The sequence below is a fragment of the Aricia agestis genome, chromosome 4 (assembly GCF_905147365.1).
Source record: "Aricia agestis chromosome 4, ilAriAges1.1, whole genome shotgun sequence".
Classification (NCBI taxonomy): Eukaryota; Metazoa; Arthropoda; class Insecta; order Lepidoptera; family Lycaenidae; genus Aricia; species Aricia agestis.
Window position 1 is genome coordinate 22,154,292 of NC_056409.1, and position 15,993 is coordinate 22,170,284.

The following is a 15,993-nucleotide window of genomic DNA, read 5'->3' on the forward strand; positions in this document are numbered from 1 at the left end:
ACAGGATACTTACTGCCTATGGGCTATGACATACGAACGCTTAATTATTTAGTAACTCTTACCTCGCGTATAATAACTAAACAGCCAGCCCTTTTCTGGCTAATTATACGAGTCGAGGAAAACTGCGAAAAGAAAATTCAGCGCCTGAATAATTTATATTGAGATAGCAAATATAATTTTCTTTGAACTGCTTTCAATTTTTTACCTCTAAGAGAAACATTAATAATGAATTCATGTTAAGACCACTGTAAATTATTGTGATACACCTAAGGCCGTCACAGACAGAGCAGGTAATGTATATTAAATATTAATGTACATTACATCCCGAGATGTATATCTTTACATTATATTAATCTATCACACACACAACAGGGTAATGTAATGTATCTTTCCCTACATTTCAATGGTAGCCGCCCCGCTAGACGCACATTTCAGCTGCTGAGGTGTTATACAGGCTGTTCTTGTTATTAATGTTGTAATACTATGGCCATTCGAGTTACTTGCTATTAGATTTACTAGATAGTTCATTCATTCATAGTTCATTGTAATTGTGATGCGCGCATTGTTACATATTGTGCCAAAAACAGAACGATGTGGATTTAAGATATTTGTTGAAAATATAGGCTCTGGGGAACAGGCTGCCTGCAGTACCTGCTGTGAAGTGCTGTGCTAGGGTGGCAAGTGGCAACACTGTGTGTATCTGTCTATCATACACATATAATATAATCACAGACATTTTTGAACATCCTATGAAGAGAAGAGATGTATAGTAATATACAGAAATATATTGAGATGTATTTAGATGTACCTACATATAAAATATAAATGTATATTTTCATATAGCTCTGTATCTTAAGATACGAAGATGTAAAAATATACATGATAGCTGCTGTGTGTGGTCTCCTGACGATTTCTATAGAAAGATGTATCGAGATGTATCGTGCTATAATATACATCTTTACATTACCTGCTCTGTCTGTGACAACCTTCACACCGGTGTCGTTACGGCTAAGCGCAAGTCGAGCCGCGTATAGTTCCTGAGCATTAAGCTCAGAGTTTCAATAAAGAGAATACATAACTTTATACGTGGCTGAGCCATGCTTCGGCACGAATGGGCCGGCCCGACCGGAGAAATACCACGTTCTCACAGAAAACCGGCGTGAAACAGCGCTTGCGCTGTTTCGCTGAGTGAGTGAGTTTACCGGAGGCCCAATCCCCTACCCTACCCTCCCCTATTCCCTTCCCTTCCCTTCCCTACCCTATTCCCCTCCCTTCCTTACCCTCCCCTATTACCCTATTCCTTCTTAAAAGGCCGGCAAAGCACTTGCATCTCTTCTGATGGTGCGAGTGTCCCCATGGACACTCGCACCATCAGAAGAGCTGCAAGAAGAGCTGCATGGAAAGCAACTTCCCTCGAGGGAAGTTGCTTTCCATCAGGTGACCCGTTTGCTCGTTTGCCCCCCTTATTTCATTTAAAAAATGCACTCTATTTATGAATTAAGAAGCAATATTGCATGATTGCCTGGTGAAAATCTATTATCGTCCATGGACACCCGCAACAAGAGCTATAACAGCCTACAGGCGCGTGAGCCGTGAGCACGGTCCACGGACCTTCTACTACTTCAAAGGGTAAGAATGGGACCCTATTACTAGGCCGCAGGTTGAGCAGCTATACTCAACCATCGGCCCGCCCGCGCTGGGACTTGTTTTTTTTTTATATTAAGGGTGGGTTGCACAAACTTTAACTATAACAACAGTGCAAAATGTCAAATCTTTGGTTAAGGACGCCATATTTAAGAGGATACAACAGCGGCTAGAGAAATTAAAAAAAAAGTACGTGTAATATCTATAGCTGTCTCCCTTACCTCAAGCCTATACCGCAGAACGCGATAGAGACAACTGCAAAAAATCCAGAAAATCAACGATTCGTTGTCCCCTGATTCCTTCTCCAAAACTTAACCGATTTAAGTACTTTTTTCATTAAAGATTAAAAAAAGGCTTGACCTGTGTTCCTATGTTTTGCTTTTTTTGTATAATCTAGCCAAATCTGTTTTCTGGACGTTTGAACACAGCGGAAAATCTGGCCATTTTTTTGGGTTTTTGAACGTTCATATCTTATTTAATAATTAAATTATGAAAAAAAAAAAAGAAAACATAGGGACATTGTATTAGTGGCCGTAGATATTCAGGAAAAAAATTATAACTCTACTAGCATTATCCAGGGAGGAAACAGGGGACAACGTTTGTATGGAAAAAAGGGCGGTGTGGAATCCTCTTAACGATAACCATAACCGCTCATACCAGCTACTTATATCGAAATTGTTTCGTGAAATTTACGGTGTTGTTATAAGAAATATTTTTTCTGTCGATTTTTACGGATAAGTAATTCAATTTTTTCTTAATCCCATTACCTGTAGCTTTAATAAAAAATTAACGCAGCAGACATCTGTCAATATCTGTGGTCAAAGTTAAGGTTAAAGCTAAGTTTAGCCTTAGCTATAACCATAACTTTAACCACACCTCTGCACTGGTGCGACCCACCCTTAATATCTATGGATGCTTCACACGGCACATCATCACAGTCTGGCCACGTGCTAAGTACCAGAAGGACTTATGTTACAGGTACCAGACAAGTGACAACGGAAATATATTTAATACTTTTTTACTATACATAGGTATTTAAGATTTTTATTATGTCATGTACACATATTTAATACACATGCAGACCCGGGAACATTGAGAACTTTTTGTTCCGTCGGCGGGGTTCGAACCCGCGACCCCCAGCTTGAGCTGCCACATACTCAACCATTGAGCCACAGAAGTCGTCAAATATATGTACAGCCTGGAGACAGGTAGACAGTTTTTACCCTTTGTTTAACCCTAAAAAAATAAAGTACCACTGGTCTCGGGCCATATCTCAAGAGCTGCTATTACGAGACTATTGAAATTTTCACAGATTGTATATTTCTGTTATCGCTATAAAACAAAATACATACTTACTAAAAATAAAAATTATTATTCAGAGGAGCTCCCATACAACAAACGTGATTTGCTTGATATCAATAATAACAACAGGTAGGCACAATATTTGGCCTCATTTTGCTTTACAATGGTATGGAACACTATTCACATGTCCAACTCATACTTGGCCAATTTCTTTTAGGTTTAAAATTCGCACGTGATGCGAAAATACTTACTACTGGCAACCATTTATTGTTAAGTATTCCATAAATGAATATGCCTACTAGTTTACTACAATCTATCTACTTCAATTTGACAGTCCTCCACCCATCAAATCCTCTACATGCTACATAATATTATGTACACCATAAAAATCTATTCTTACTCTATATTTTATTACGATCCAATTTGTTGTTTTATTACTGTGCAATAATAATTCATCTTACATTAGTATAGCAAAAAAAAAAAAATATTGTAAAAGAATAAATTGCATCTTCAGCTTAGGTACTTACTTCTATAAGAGTCTATGGGGGTAACAAAAATGACATACTTTTTGGGTGTGATGTTCAAAAGAGTTATTCTACGTTCAACCTCCTTTTATTAAATTTACATAAACAATAATTACTTCAGCTAGTATATATATGTAGTTCACTTGGCGGCTTGCTCATCGATGGGGTCCAGTTTGGGCTCGTCAAACTTGATGTTGGGAAATGCGGTCATGTCGACTCCAGGGCCACCTCCGAACTGGCGCTCCAATTTCTCCAGCTCAGTCTTCAGCTCCTTCTCAATAGTGGGGCTGGGTTCCACTAATTTGCCACCACTGAAAATTACATTAATTTATTGAGTAAAACTTACCGCTAATATAAAGATTCTCATACAATATTATATTATTATAAATATTAAAATAAAATCTCCATAATATTTTTTTTTATGTTTATCCAGCTTTAAACTGAATAACTTATCTACAAGAACTTTTTATCCTTTAGAGTTATTTGAATTTCAAGCACTGACTACACAAACAACAAAATTACACAGATCATAAAAAATTTATTTATGTTGTGACTTGTGACACATTGAAATGAAAATTTCATTACTGTATATCAAATAGGCTAAAAAGTATTATATTCTTTTTATCTATTATTCTTTTTATATACTTTTTTTCTCTACAATGGCTTTACATGTAAATTAAAAGTACCTGGATGACCGAGCTTTGCTTGGTATAGCAAACACTCATTGACTTCGTGTTACTTAACAACGAAATGAAGTGGAGCGGAGCTTAGCGGTGCCGAAGTGACTAATCATCATGCTCAAAATCTTAGCTGTCATTCCGCTGGAATAGCAAAATTGGTCAATTCGGGCACCGCTAAGCTCCGCTCCGCTTCAGTGGAAACGCAGCCTTATTATTCGCCAATAGATGTCAGGAAGAGTCACATTTTTCAGTTCATCGATTATCGATAAAACACTAATAAAAAGGCATTTTCTAAAAATGATTCCTAGCTAGATCGATTTATCGCCCCCGAAACCCCCTATATACCAAATTCAATGAAAATCGTTGGAGACGATTCCGAGATTCCAATTATATATACAAGAATTGCTCGTTTAAAGATATAAGATACATACACGCTCTTCTGCTTGTATTCCCTGATTTTATCAAGGAATAGCTGCTGAATAGGGTCTGAAGCTTTCTGAGCTGCTGCCAAGTTCCTGGTGATGACCACCGAGGAGCGGGCAGCCCTAAATCCACCGAGTAGTGACGAGGTGAGCATCTGAAATAAAACCTAACCTTCAATAGCCATTACATAACTTATAAAATATTATTCCGGTAACATTCTTGTTCCAACCTAATATTTTAGAAAGACGTAATCTACTTAATTTTGCTAACATATCAATAAATATCTTATTTTTAATTTTTATTATATTATTTTTACCTTTTTAGATCGAATTTGAACGTACAATTTGACACTTTTCTTTTCAATAAATATGACACTTGACGACAATTATGGGGCGTTTTTGTCTCAGTCCCAGTATGCTGCTTGTGCAAACTGTTGTTTCAGTAACCAATTAAATCCCGTCAAATGTGCTGTTACATAACACTAAGAAAATTTCGGAACACATCCTAAATTGTCAAACTGACAGTCGTCAATCACTGTCAATTTTTCTTTTATTATGGCACTTCGGCTATATAACCATAGCCAGTGTCAAGTATAATAAATGGCGGGAAAACAGTTTTGTTGCATACAATTTTTAGCATCGTTTCTTTATATCGTCAGGTCAAAAGTCTAGTCATAGTCGAAGTAAAAAGTCAATACAGTCAAGGAGTCAAGTCAGTCGATTCAGTAAAGTGGTAGACGCTTTACTAAAACTTTCGATGGAGTTTTGGAGGGAACACAATATAGCTCGTTTCTGGATATTACATCACTTTTCTACACTTGTGCACGATAACGAATATCTAATGGTATCCTTCCAATATTATACATTAAAAACCACACCACTTTTTAGGAAAATAATACAAAAACACAACATCACTCTTTCACATTCCCGACAAAACTCTGGTACTAGATCTATTCTTCAGATAATTTTAATTTTTTTACACACGGCAGACCATTCCCAAAATCCCAATGTAATGCGGAATGCCACAGTAAAAAAAATATTTTTCTCACCTCCGGGCGGAAAACGTCAACTTTCTTCCCGCTGCGCTTACCAAACACCGATGTTGCCGTTTTTCGCCTCCGTCGATGAGAAAAATAGTATACGCACCATGGGCAGTAAAATATAAGAAAGCCTCAGAAGTCAGGTCAACAAACATGTATATTTGTTGACCTCGGCTTCGCCTCGGCCATATTTAACATGTGATCTTAGACATTTCTTATTTTCCTGCCCTAGGTGCGCCGTGGCCCGTGCGTAATGTATATTTTTTGTTCCTCTCACTGACGTCCAATCTCCATTATACAAACTGTATGCGTACTTGTATAATGGAGGTCGGTGGTTCCTCCGATTCTAACTTTCTTTCATTACTCTTGTTCAAAAGACTTTCATTTTCTTAGTTGTTATAATTTTATTTTGATTGATAAAGTCAAAAATTATCAAACAAAATAGGCCTTAGCAATTACGTGACAAAAATGTAAAAAAAAACTTTTTTTCCCGCCATCTTTCATTTCATAGGCGCGCGTTCTTCAAGCGTTCTTTTCCACATTTCAAAAAGAGCGAGGTTAATTATTTCAAAAAGATAAAATTAATATTTTATGGAAAAATGGAAATAGGAGATAACATTAATAAAGTTTCTTGTAGAAAACGCATAAACACAGATGTTGAAAAGCTTAGAGATAAAGTATCGCGGGAAACTGCAAAAATAATAAAATTGAAGGTATGTACGCACAAAATATTTTCATCATAAAAAATAATTAAAACTGTAATTTAATGCCTGTATAATAGGATATCTTTAAAAAGGTACTATATATACTTACAAATAACTGTTTAGAATAAAATATTTAGAATTTCACTAAAATATTTGGTTGTAGTAATATTTAAAGGTAAGTACGTTTCTTTCGAAAATTAGGTCGCCCAAGATACAGCTTACTGGGATTTGAAGGAGAAACTACAACAAGTAGAAGGTAATCATGAACGCCTGCAACAGAACATGGTGGAAGTTCAGATGCAGCACGAGACCATCTCCGGACAGTACCAGGAAGAACTCCGCTTGCGCCCGGATACGCTCAACAAGTAACTTTTACTACTGTATTTTATTGAGAAACAAATTACAAAATTCATATTTTTCTACAAAGCCGCATAATCGGTTAAATGGTGGACTGGACTTTTTTATTCTGAATGTCTTCAGTCTTGTCTCAAAAGGTTAATAATAGATAATCATATTATGTCGAATTAATTAAACACATCGGAAACAACTTTCGTATACTTCCTAGTTCCTACTTCCTACTCCTCCTATCTTCTGATTAATTTCGTCGCGGGTCCCAAGACAGCTTTAGCATGTCCCTCGGGCTCCCTAGCTGAGATTATAATATCAAAGGATTTTCGTGGTTGGATACCTCTGTCAATCCTGGCGACACAGGAGATACAGCGTTAAAAAAACACCATTCGTGACCAGGGTACCAAGTACTATTATAATACATTCTGTGACCAGGGTTAGCAGCTGCCGCGAGATCAGCGAGGTGCTGCAGGAGTACAGCGAGCGGCTGAAGGCGACGCTGTCGCGGTGCAAGGCGGACCAGGCGGCGCTGTGCGAGGCCTACCGCCGCTCCGGGCAGATCGTCCGCGACATGAAGGCCCAGCACCACCAGGCCGAGCTCACCAGCACCGGCGTGGCTGTGACGCTCGAAGAAAAAGGTAATATGACAAAGCTGACCATTTGGGCAGTAGCGGCGTTAGAGGGGGTGGCGACGCTGGGCGACGGGGCCGGATAAAAAGGGGCGCTGAAGGCAAACAAAAGGGTCGCCAATTTTTTCAGCACTACCAGCTCCACGGGTGCCGAAAACGTCTCGCCCGGGGCGCTGGTAGTGCTAAAACAGGCACTGCATCAATTTTACATCCTTTTAATCAAAGATTTACCACTTCAACAGTAACAGGCTTATATGGCCTTTGATTAAAAAGATGTAAAATTATATTTTGGCTTGGAATTAATTCATTAAAAACACCTAATTAAAATGCTTTTATCCATAAAAAATAAAATAAAAATATTGACGCAGTGAAAACAATGACCGAGCACCAGAATCAACTTGTTCAATTCTTCGCGGCGTTCAAACAACAATCAGAATCTGAAATTAACGAATTGAAAAGTACAGTAAAAGCTTTACGAGCTCAAGAACAGGAAATGGTCAAAGCTAATAATGAGCTGAACAAGAATTTGCACCAATTTAAGCTCGATATAGAAAAGGTAGGATGTAACAGGCGGGTCCACACAGAGCGAGCTGCCTCGCGAAGAATTGTGCCCTGGGCGAGGCACGTCCACATAACCGAATGCCTCGCGAGACTGCTGGCTCTGTGTGGACACGCCTAATGATTTTTATTTTTTTATATTGTTTTTTTTCAATTCGTGTTTTAACAAACTTTCAATTTAATAACAGAGGAACGACACCATAAACAGTCTGCAGAACGACTTAAAACAAATGGTCTCGGAATATAACACGCAAAGGAGCGAAGCTCGAAATATTATCCAACAAAAAGAAAAAGAGTAAGTATATTTGTAATTGATAGATATTTGTTATTGGATGCTATTGCCCCGAGTTCCCTAGAATTTTTATTTATTTACTATTAAGCTATTTTTTGTGAGTACGAGCTTCATTTTGATAAGACGAACAACAATTTTATGAGCGAAAATCTCGAAAATGGTAGCTAACAGAGATAGAAGTTATTTAATACTTTGATTTGATGGTCCTAAAATATGTATTGTTCTATTTATAGGACAATGTATACTCATATGTAACGTATATGTAACCATTAACCTATCAATATACAAAAAATCAGCTGATTGTGGTTCCGTTTTAGGGTTCTGTAATTCAACAAAATTTGGTTGACTACACAATCCTAACCAGCTGATTTTATGTACATTGATAGGTTAATGGTTACATAATAATATTTTAAGAGTAACATTGTCCTACAAATACATCAATCCATATTTGAGGACCATTAAATAAAAGTATTAAATCCCTTCTATCTCTGTTAACTACCATATTCAAGATTTTTCGAAAATGAAATTGTTGTTCGTCTTTTCAAAATAAAGCTACTCCCAAAAAATTTGCTTGATAGTAATAAAAAAATGTTCTAGGGAACCCGGACTATATAGATTACACCAAGGCATCTTAAAATAGACTATATATTAGATATAACAGGTATATTAATTTACATAAAAATTACTAATTCCATAGGTTAAAGGAACAGCTTAATAAAGAAAAAGAATTGAAACAAGCTTTACAGAATCAAGAGAAGTATACTCAGAGTGTTTGCGATCAGAACAATGAACTGATAGATAAGGTGGTCGCTATGGAGGAGGAGCACGAAAAAGCCGCGGCACTCATCAGAGAAATGAAGGCTAAAGTGGAAGTAAGTTGAGCTGTTTAGTAATGTACGGAACCTTACGTCATTAAAACGTAAGATTATACGGTAAATTAAATTGAATCTTATGCTTCTAAGGATGCTTCAAAAATATACGACGAACTTAAAAAGGAAGTTGCAGCGTTACTTGAAGAAAAGGAACGTTTTGTTACGCAGATTGATAATAAAGATAAGGTAAATAATATAATGTTTTAAATGTACATATTAAGTAATTACTAGTTCACAAACAATCAACAAATATTTTTAAACAATGTTTTCAGAATATCAACAAATATGCCGAGGAAATTAATACCCTAAAAGCACAAGCTGGCGAAAAGGACAATCAAATTTGTAATTTGACTACAGAGTTAGAACAGTGTCGGCAAGAAATGATGACTAAAATAGCGAATATCGAGGAACTGAAGAATGCAGTTAACAATGAGGTAAACGATAGCGAAGAACTCAAGCGCAGCTTTGAAATGTACAAGTAAGTTACAAAATAATATATAAGTCTGCAATTTAATTAAGTATAGTTTATAATTTGTAAAATATGACTTGGATTTAGAACTTAGTTATTTTCTATTTGTAGAAATACAGTACAAGCTGAGATGCAGGAGCTGCAAAGTCGGCTCGAGAACAAAGATAAAGAACTCGATTCAAAAAATCAGAAACTGGAAGAAATAACAGCCGACGTCGGAACAAAAAATACGGCCCTCGACGAAAAGGATGCGGAACTCGAAACTAAGATTCAGGAACTCAACACAAAGTACAAGGAGCTAGTTTCGACGAAAACCGAGCTCGACATAATAAAAAAGCAGTTAGAAGCAAAGGATCAGGAGCTCGCTTCTAAAGATAAGGAGCTCGATTCGAAGGCGAATACCATCGCTAAGCTGATGATGGAGTTGAAGACCGGAACAGATGTACGGTCCAAGCTGGAGATGGACCTGGATAGGCTGAGGCAGGAAACGAACCAGGAGCGCGAACTGGAGCGCGAGAAACACAACAAGATGACCAAAAAAATAGAACACCTAGAAGCTTCCGTCAAGGTGACTATAGATATAGTTGAAAAATTAGTTACAATTTGACCGGCAAAATATATATTATTTCACTTTCATCTATTAATGACATGTTTTCAGGACAAAGAAGAATCTGTGACCAAGCAAATGTCCATTATAAAGGAGATGAGACATGAAAAGGTAACAAAATATCGTGGTTTACCTCTGGATAACTCGATGCTCCCTTCTAATTATTTTTATTTTACTAGGAGCGTCTCCAAGAGAAGATCCAGGGCATGCAGAACACCATCGACAACATCCAGAAGGAGTTGACGGGCCGCCCCGCGCCACCGCGCCCGGCGGACCTCGACGACAACGCCGTCATGCTCACACCGTCTAAGGTACCTTGACGTCTGACGAGGACATTTATAGGTAATTAGGTACTCACTACACTGCAGCGCTGATTGATGGCCGCAAATCCGTTGCGCAGAATTCGCTAATCACGCGAGAACCGTACAGAAACTCCATGCCAAATTACATCAAAATTGGTCCAGCGGCTTAAGCGTAAAGAAATAGTAGACAGACTGACACACTTTAATTACCAAAGACTACGGGAAATCGTCTATGCTATTACGTTAGTATAGTAGTAATATATAGTAATATATATTTCTTTATTAAAGTGCTGCTGCTTAGCAAGACCGTTCTTTTGTTTAGAAAGCCGTACTGTTGTCGCCGGTGAAGGCTAAGAGACCGGAGTTTGTAGTTCCTCGCGTCGAGCCCAGTCTCGACAGCCTGCTGTTCAACACGTTCAGTGATAGCAGCTTGGAAGGTGACACTCTTGATGTGAGTTAACTTGAAATAGTTACATAATATTATTTTCTTGTTGTACTTATTTGAGAATCGATGGTAAGCACTTGTTCTTATTGGTCTGATAATAATAAAGTATATATTATTAATCGATCGGTCTGATAATAATAAATTTTAAATAATAAATTATAAAATCCAATCCAATGTTCGTAGGCTGCGGAAGTGAACCGTCGGTTCCACGGGATATCTCGTGGTATCCCCATGTCTCCGCGTCCGATCGCGTCGCTCAAACGTCATAGAGATGTATCCCAGCCTTCCGGCGGACTCAAATTGAAAGCGCCGGCCTCCAAACAGGTAAATCTGCTCATTTTAGTTTGATTATCTGTAATTCTTAAAAATTTAAGTTCATTAATAAAATGATATGTCTCTGCGTGCAGCCGCGCGTTAGTGTTTTGTTAATTAGTGCGACTTAAATTTACATTTTCTGTGCAGGGTGCAATTTCACTGTCGCAAACCCGAGAGGAGAATATTAAAAATAAAGAACGCCGATTTTTTAAGAATAGAAATGACAAGAAATCTAAATAATTATTTTCGTTGATAATGTGTATTAAGAACAAGATTTTAGTTTTAGTTTAGTTGCGAGTTGCTGTTCCTCGATGTTACAGCAGTTCAACGTTACTTAGAATAAGTGGTTATAATATGTTAAATTATATTAATCCTAATAAAAGTTATAATAATTTAAATTCAAACTGACTTTAATATCCCTTTATTATTATAATTAACTTTAAAGTAACCAAGTAAATTGTTACCTACTTGGTTCCATTGGTAAAATAATACCATGATATCTTTTTCATGAAAATTTTGGGTTTGATCAGAAATGTATGATTGAGGCCCAGCGCAGACGACAGACTATCCGTGACGCACTTTTTAGTCCGTGCCCCGTGGAAATAGAACCTATGCAATTATATTATGCAGCACACGACGTGCAGTGCATATAATTGCATAAGTTCTATAATATATTTCCACGGACTAAAAAGTGCGTCACGGATAGTCTGTCGTCTGCGCTGTGGCTAAAGCTTTGGAAAGTCCAATTAAATATGTACTCAAATTACTCAAAGGTGTACTCAAATAAATAAAAACCCCCTCATCAAAATAAAGCCTCAGTTCTCAGGCTCTAGACTTACGTAGTAAGTAAGTTACTAATTCTTAATCTGCATGCTCTAGACATGTGTACAAAATTTAATTACAATCGGTTCAGCAGTTTCGGCGTGAAAGCGAAAGACAGACAGTCAGACAGAGATCCTTTCGCATTTATAATATTAGTATGGATTGTATGGATTGTTTTTACTTTGGAAGTCAGACTCATCTTTTTGTTTTAGAAATGCTTCGCAATAAAACTGACGCTTCCCATAACAGGCTACACGTTATTTTCAAGACTCGAAAGCATCTCTTATTGCATTCAAACATCAAAGTTCAAAGCCTTCTACTGTATTTTTAATCTCCAAAAAGTAGCACCCCTACTTTTTAAACTATAATAATATAAGTAGGTAAGTTATGTTTTATATAAGTTAATAATAAGTTGTATATACCGCAGATGTAAGTTTTATACATACGTGAATTTTTTACGTATTATATAAAACATAATATATCTGCGGACGGTCTGACATCTGTGTGTCTGTCCGTGGAATTGTAACATGCAAACAGTGGACTGACTTGGATCTAATTTTTTGTTTGAAAGCTTACACGATCGAGTCAATGCGATCGAGTGTATTTTATGCATAATTCATAATCATCAGCCTGCAGTCAGCACTGAGCTGGAAAATTGAGTTTCTCAATAATTTATATTTCATGAAAGGTACTCTAAGCCTTTCGTTACATGTTTGCAAATAAAAGTTCTAAAATATTATGTGAATTGATCAGTTCAACATTTTGATAAAAATTAGATTTTTGAATCGGGGGTTACTGTCGCGATGACCACGCTTACCGAAGAACCAGTCTTTCTGAAAAAAAAGTCATATGTCATGAAAACTGTCAAATGTTACGACAACAGAGGGGTTAGTGCGAGTTTTATTCGATCATACGCATCGAGCACGTTAACGCGAATTTATATGGAATCAAAACAGCGCCATCTACTGGCTAACGTGGATACTGCTTTGATCCCATATACAAAAGAGGGGTTAGGGCCAATTCACACCGGATCGGTAGCGGCCGGCAACGGCGCGAAGAGGCGCGGCGAGGCGCGGCGAGGCCGGCAGAGGCGGCTCGCGTCGCCGCGGGCGGCCGCGCGCTACCTTCAGAGCGCCGCACAGTGGATCGAACATCGAGTTTCATAGATATAGGAACTTGAATTTCCAGATGTCATTTTTTTGGGCTGAAATATGTTTTCCTAGTTGTTATTACATAATAAAATGTAAAAAGACTCATCTACGTGTAATAATAAGGGAGTATATTTTTTTTAAGAAATGTTAGTATGGAGCCGACATGAAAAATGAGCATAATATCTCTGGAATCGCATGGTTGGCCGTTATATCCTTATGTCGGCTGTACACTCTCGCCAAGAGCTCTCGGGCGAGAGTCTCGTGCGAGAGCCCCTTGCCCGAGTGCGATCATGTACATTCTCGCTTAGTTCAATTGCAGTTATGAACTCAGAGAAGATGGACCATTATTTTTCTCTATGCATCGAAAGATATCAATGTAATCCAAAGATCTATAATCATATTTAATTTTATTTCTCACAGATAATGACTGATAATGACGTTTATTATTGTTATTTTTCTGTTCTGCACTGTCTAGCGGCGCGACTAGTAGTGAAAAAACGCGTGAGTGTACAGTAATGCGCTCGCTTTCCTCGCGAGACCCTTTGTCTCGGGCGCAAAATACCGACACCGGACCGAGAGGGTCCGAGACAGGCGAGACGAAGCGATCGCACCCATTTACACTCTCGCACTCGGGCTGCCTCGCTGTGTCTCGGCGAGAGTGTACAGCCGACATTACAAACTATTATAGTACTAATTATTACTCACATTTTGGCATATTTTGTATTACGGCACCATTTGTACTTCATTTTGGTTAATTAAAAACTTAATTCAAATAGAAAGAAGAAAGAAATTATTATGGTGATATAATGTATCAACCCTCTCTTTTTCCAGTGTCCCCAGTAACAATTTAAAACTTCCAACTGAATTAAATTAAATTGTCTGGAACTACTTGACATATTCTATTGTTTTTTTGTTAAATGATCCGTGTTCTTTACTTTCATAAAAAAAATTGTAACTCCCTTATTATTACACGTAGCTGCATCTTTTTACATTTTATTATGTAATAACAACTAGGAGACTGATATTTCAGCCCAAAAAAATTACATCTGGAAATTCAAGTTCTTATGTCTAATGATACTCGATATTCGATCCACTGTGCACCGCGCGTCCGTCGGCGGAAAGTGCTCGCGGCACCTCGCGACGCCTCGAGGCGCCTCGCAACGACGCGCGCGGTCGCGGGAAGCCGCGAGCACTTTCCGCCGACGGTCGCGCGGCGCCACGCGGCACCTCGAGGCGCCGCGCGACGGCGCGCGGCCGCCCGCGGCGCCTCGAACCCTTTTGAGGTTTTCAAGCGATACTAGTAGTTTAAAGTATGTAAATAAAGTTTAAAATTATTTCACACTAAAAGTGCTCTTCGCGCCGCTGCCGGCCGCTGCCGATCCGGTGTGAATTGGGCCTTAGTGCGAGTTTTATTCGATCATACGCATCGAGCACGTTAACGCGAATTTATATGGAATCAAAGCAGCGCCATCTACTGGCTAACGTCGATACTGCTTTGATCCCATATAAATTCGCGTAAACGTTCTCGATGCGTCATTTCGAATAAAACTCGCACTAACCCCTCTGGTACTGTCGAGTTTTTGCCGGGAATGTGAATTGGTGATGTTGTGTTTTTATATTATTTTCCTAAAATTGTGTTATCTGGGTTTTAAGAGGATACACCAGGGGCGAGAGAAATTGAAAATAGGTATTTGAAAATGTAAGAGCGCGATAGAGACAACACGACAAAAGTTCTAATAAAAGAACAGAAAATCTTCGATTCGTTGTCCGCTGATTCCTTCTCCAAAACTTAACCGATTTATGTACTTTTTCCATTAAGAATTAAAGGAAGGCTTGAGCTGTGTTCCTATGTTTTATTTTTTTTTTGTATATTTCAGCCAGTTTTGTTTTCTGGGTGTTTGAACACAGAGGAAAATCTGGCCATTCTTTTGGGTTTTTGGACGTTCTTATCTTTTTTAATAATAAAATTATGAAAAAAAGGAAAACATAGGGACATGCTAATAGTGGCCATAAATATTCAGGAAAAAAATCATAACTCTACCGGCATTATCCAGGGAGGAAACAGGGGACAGCGTTTGTATGGAAAAACGGCGGTGTGGAATCCTCTTAATGTGTAATATTGGTAGGATGTTAACCATTAGATACTCGTTATCGTGCACAAGTGTAGAAAAGTGATGTAATAATTGACACTGACACTGTCAATGTCAGTAAACAATAACCTACCGACGCCCGCGGCCCGACAGCCGAATTTGATTTATCAATAGGGATTAGGGAGGCCATAGACATAATATATACTATGAGGGAGGCCATATAATTATATGGGGAGGCTTACGCTACAAATATATACTAGTAATCTGTGGGCTTACGCCAAAAGAAGAGGCCATTTTTAAAGAAGAAGAAGAAGAAAGAGTTTTTGGGAGAATGTGAAAGAGTGATGTTGTGTTTTTATATTATTTTCCTAAAATTGTGTTATCTGGGTTTTTAATGTGTAATATTGGTAGGATATTAACCATTAAATATTCGATCGTGCACAAGTGTGGGAAAGTGATGTAGTAACCAGAAACGTGCTCTTTTGTGTTCCCTCCAAAACTCCATCAAAAGTTTCAGTAAAGCGTCCTACCACTTTACTGAATCGACCGACTTGACTTCTTGACTGTATTGACTTTAAACTTAGACTTTGACTAGACTTTGGACCTGACTGACCTGACGATAATATTATATAAAAATTGTATTAAAGAATATTGTTTTCCCGCCATAATATTATACTCGACACTGGCCATGGTTATAGCCGAAGTGCCATTATATGAAAAAAAAAAAAAGAAGAAGAAGAAGATTTGTCAATAATCAAGTTATGTTTCATATAAACT

General features: G+C 37.9%; 2 protein-coding genes across 3 annotated transcripts; one reads left to right on the forward strand and one right to left on the reverse strand.

The window, feature by feature from the left end:
- Positions 1-3,539: 3,539 nt before the first annotated feature.
- LOC121726234 (ATP synthase-coupling factor 6, mitochondrial) lies at positions 3,540-5,045 on the reverse strand. Its single transcript, XM_042113486.1, has 3 exons — positions 4,890-5,045; positions 4,582-4,727; positions 3,540-3,781 (listed from the first exon to the last, which is right to left on the reverse strand). Exons 2-3 carry the CDS (start codon positions 4,725-4,727, stop codon positions 3,610-3,612), a joined length of 318 nt encoding a protein of 105 aa, XP_041969420.1. The 5' UTR covers positions 4,890-5,045; the 3' UTR covers positions 3,540-3,609.
- A 1,101-nt stretch (positions 5,046-6,146) lies between these two features.
- Positions 6,147-11,519, forward strand: LOC121726233 (interaptin-like). Of its 2 annotated transcripts, none has more exons than XM_042113484.1 (14): positions 6,147-6,325; positions 6,518-6,681; positions 7,100-7,302; positions 7,662-7,849; positions 8,040-8,146; positions 8,841-9,015; positions 9,106-9,201; positions 9,288-9,493; positions 9,596-10,052; positions 10,143-10,202; positions 10,271-10,402; positions 10,716-10,844; positions 11,022-11,162; positions 11,301-11,519. In XM_042113484.1, the coding sequence occupies exons 1-14, from the start codon at positions 6,212-6,214 to the stop codon at positions 11,391-11,393; spliced, it is 2,265 nt and encodes a 754-aa protein (XP_041969418.1). In that variant the 5' UTR covers positions 6,147-6,211; the 3' UTR covers positions 11,394-11,519. The 2 variants fall into 2 exon arrangements, with proteins under 2 accessions (XP_041969418.1, XP_041969419.1); XM_042113485.1 differs by lacking the exon at positions 6,147-6,325 and adding an exon at positions 6,380-6,408.
- Positions 11,520-15,993: the final 4,474 nt, after the last annotated feature.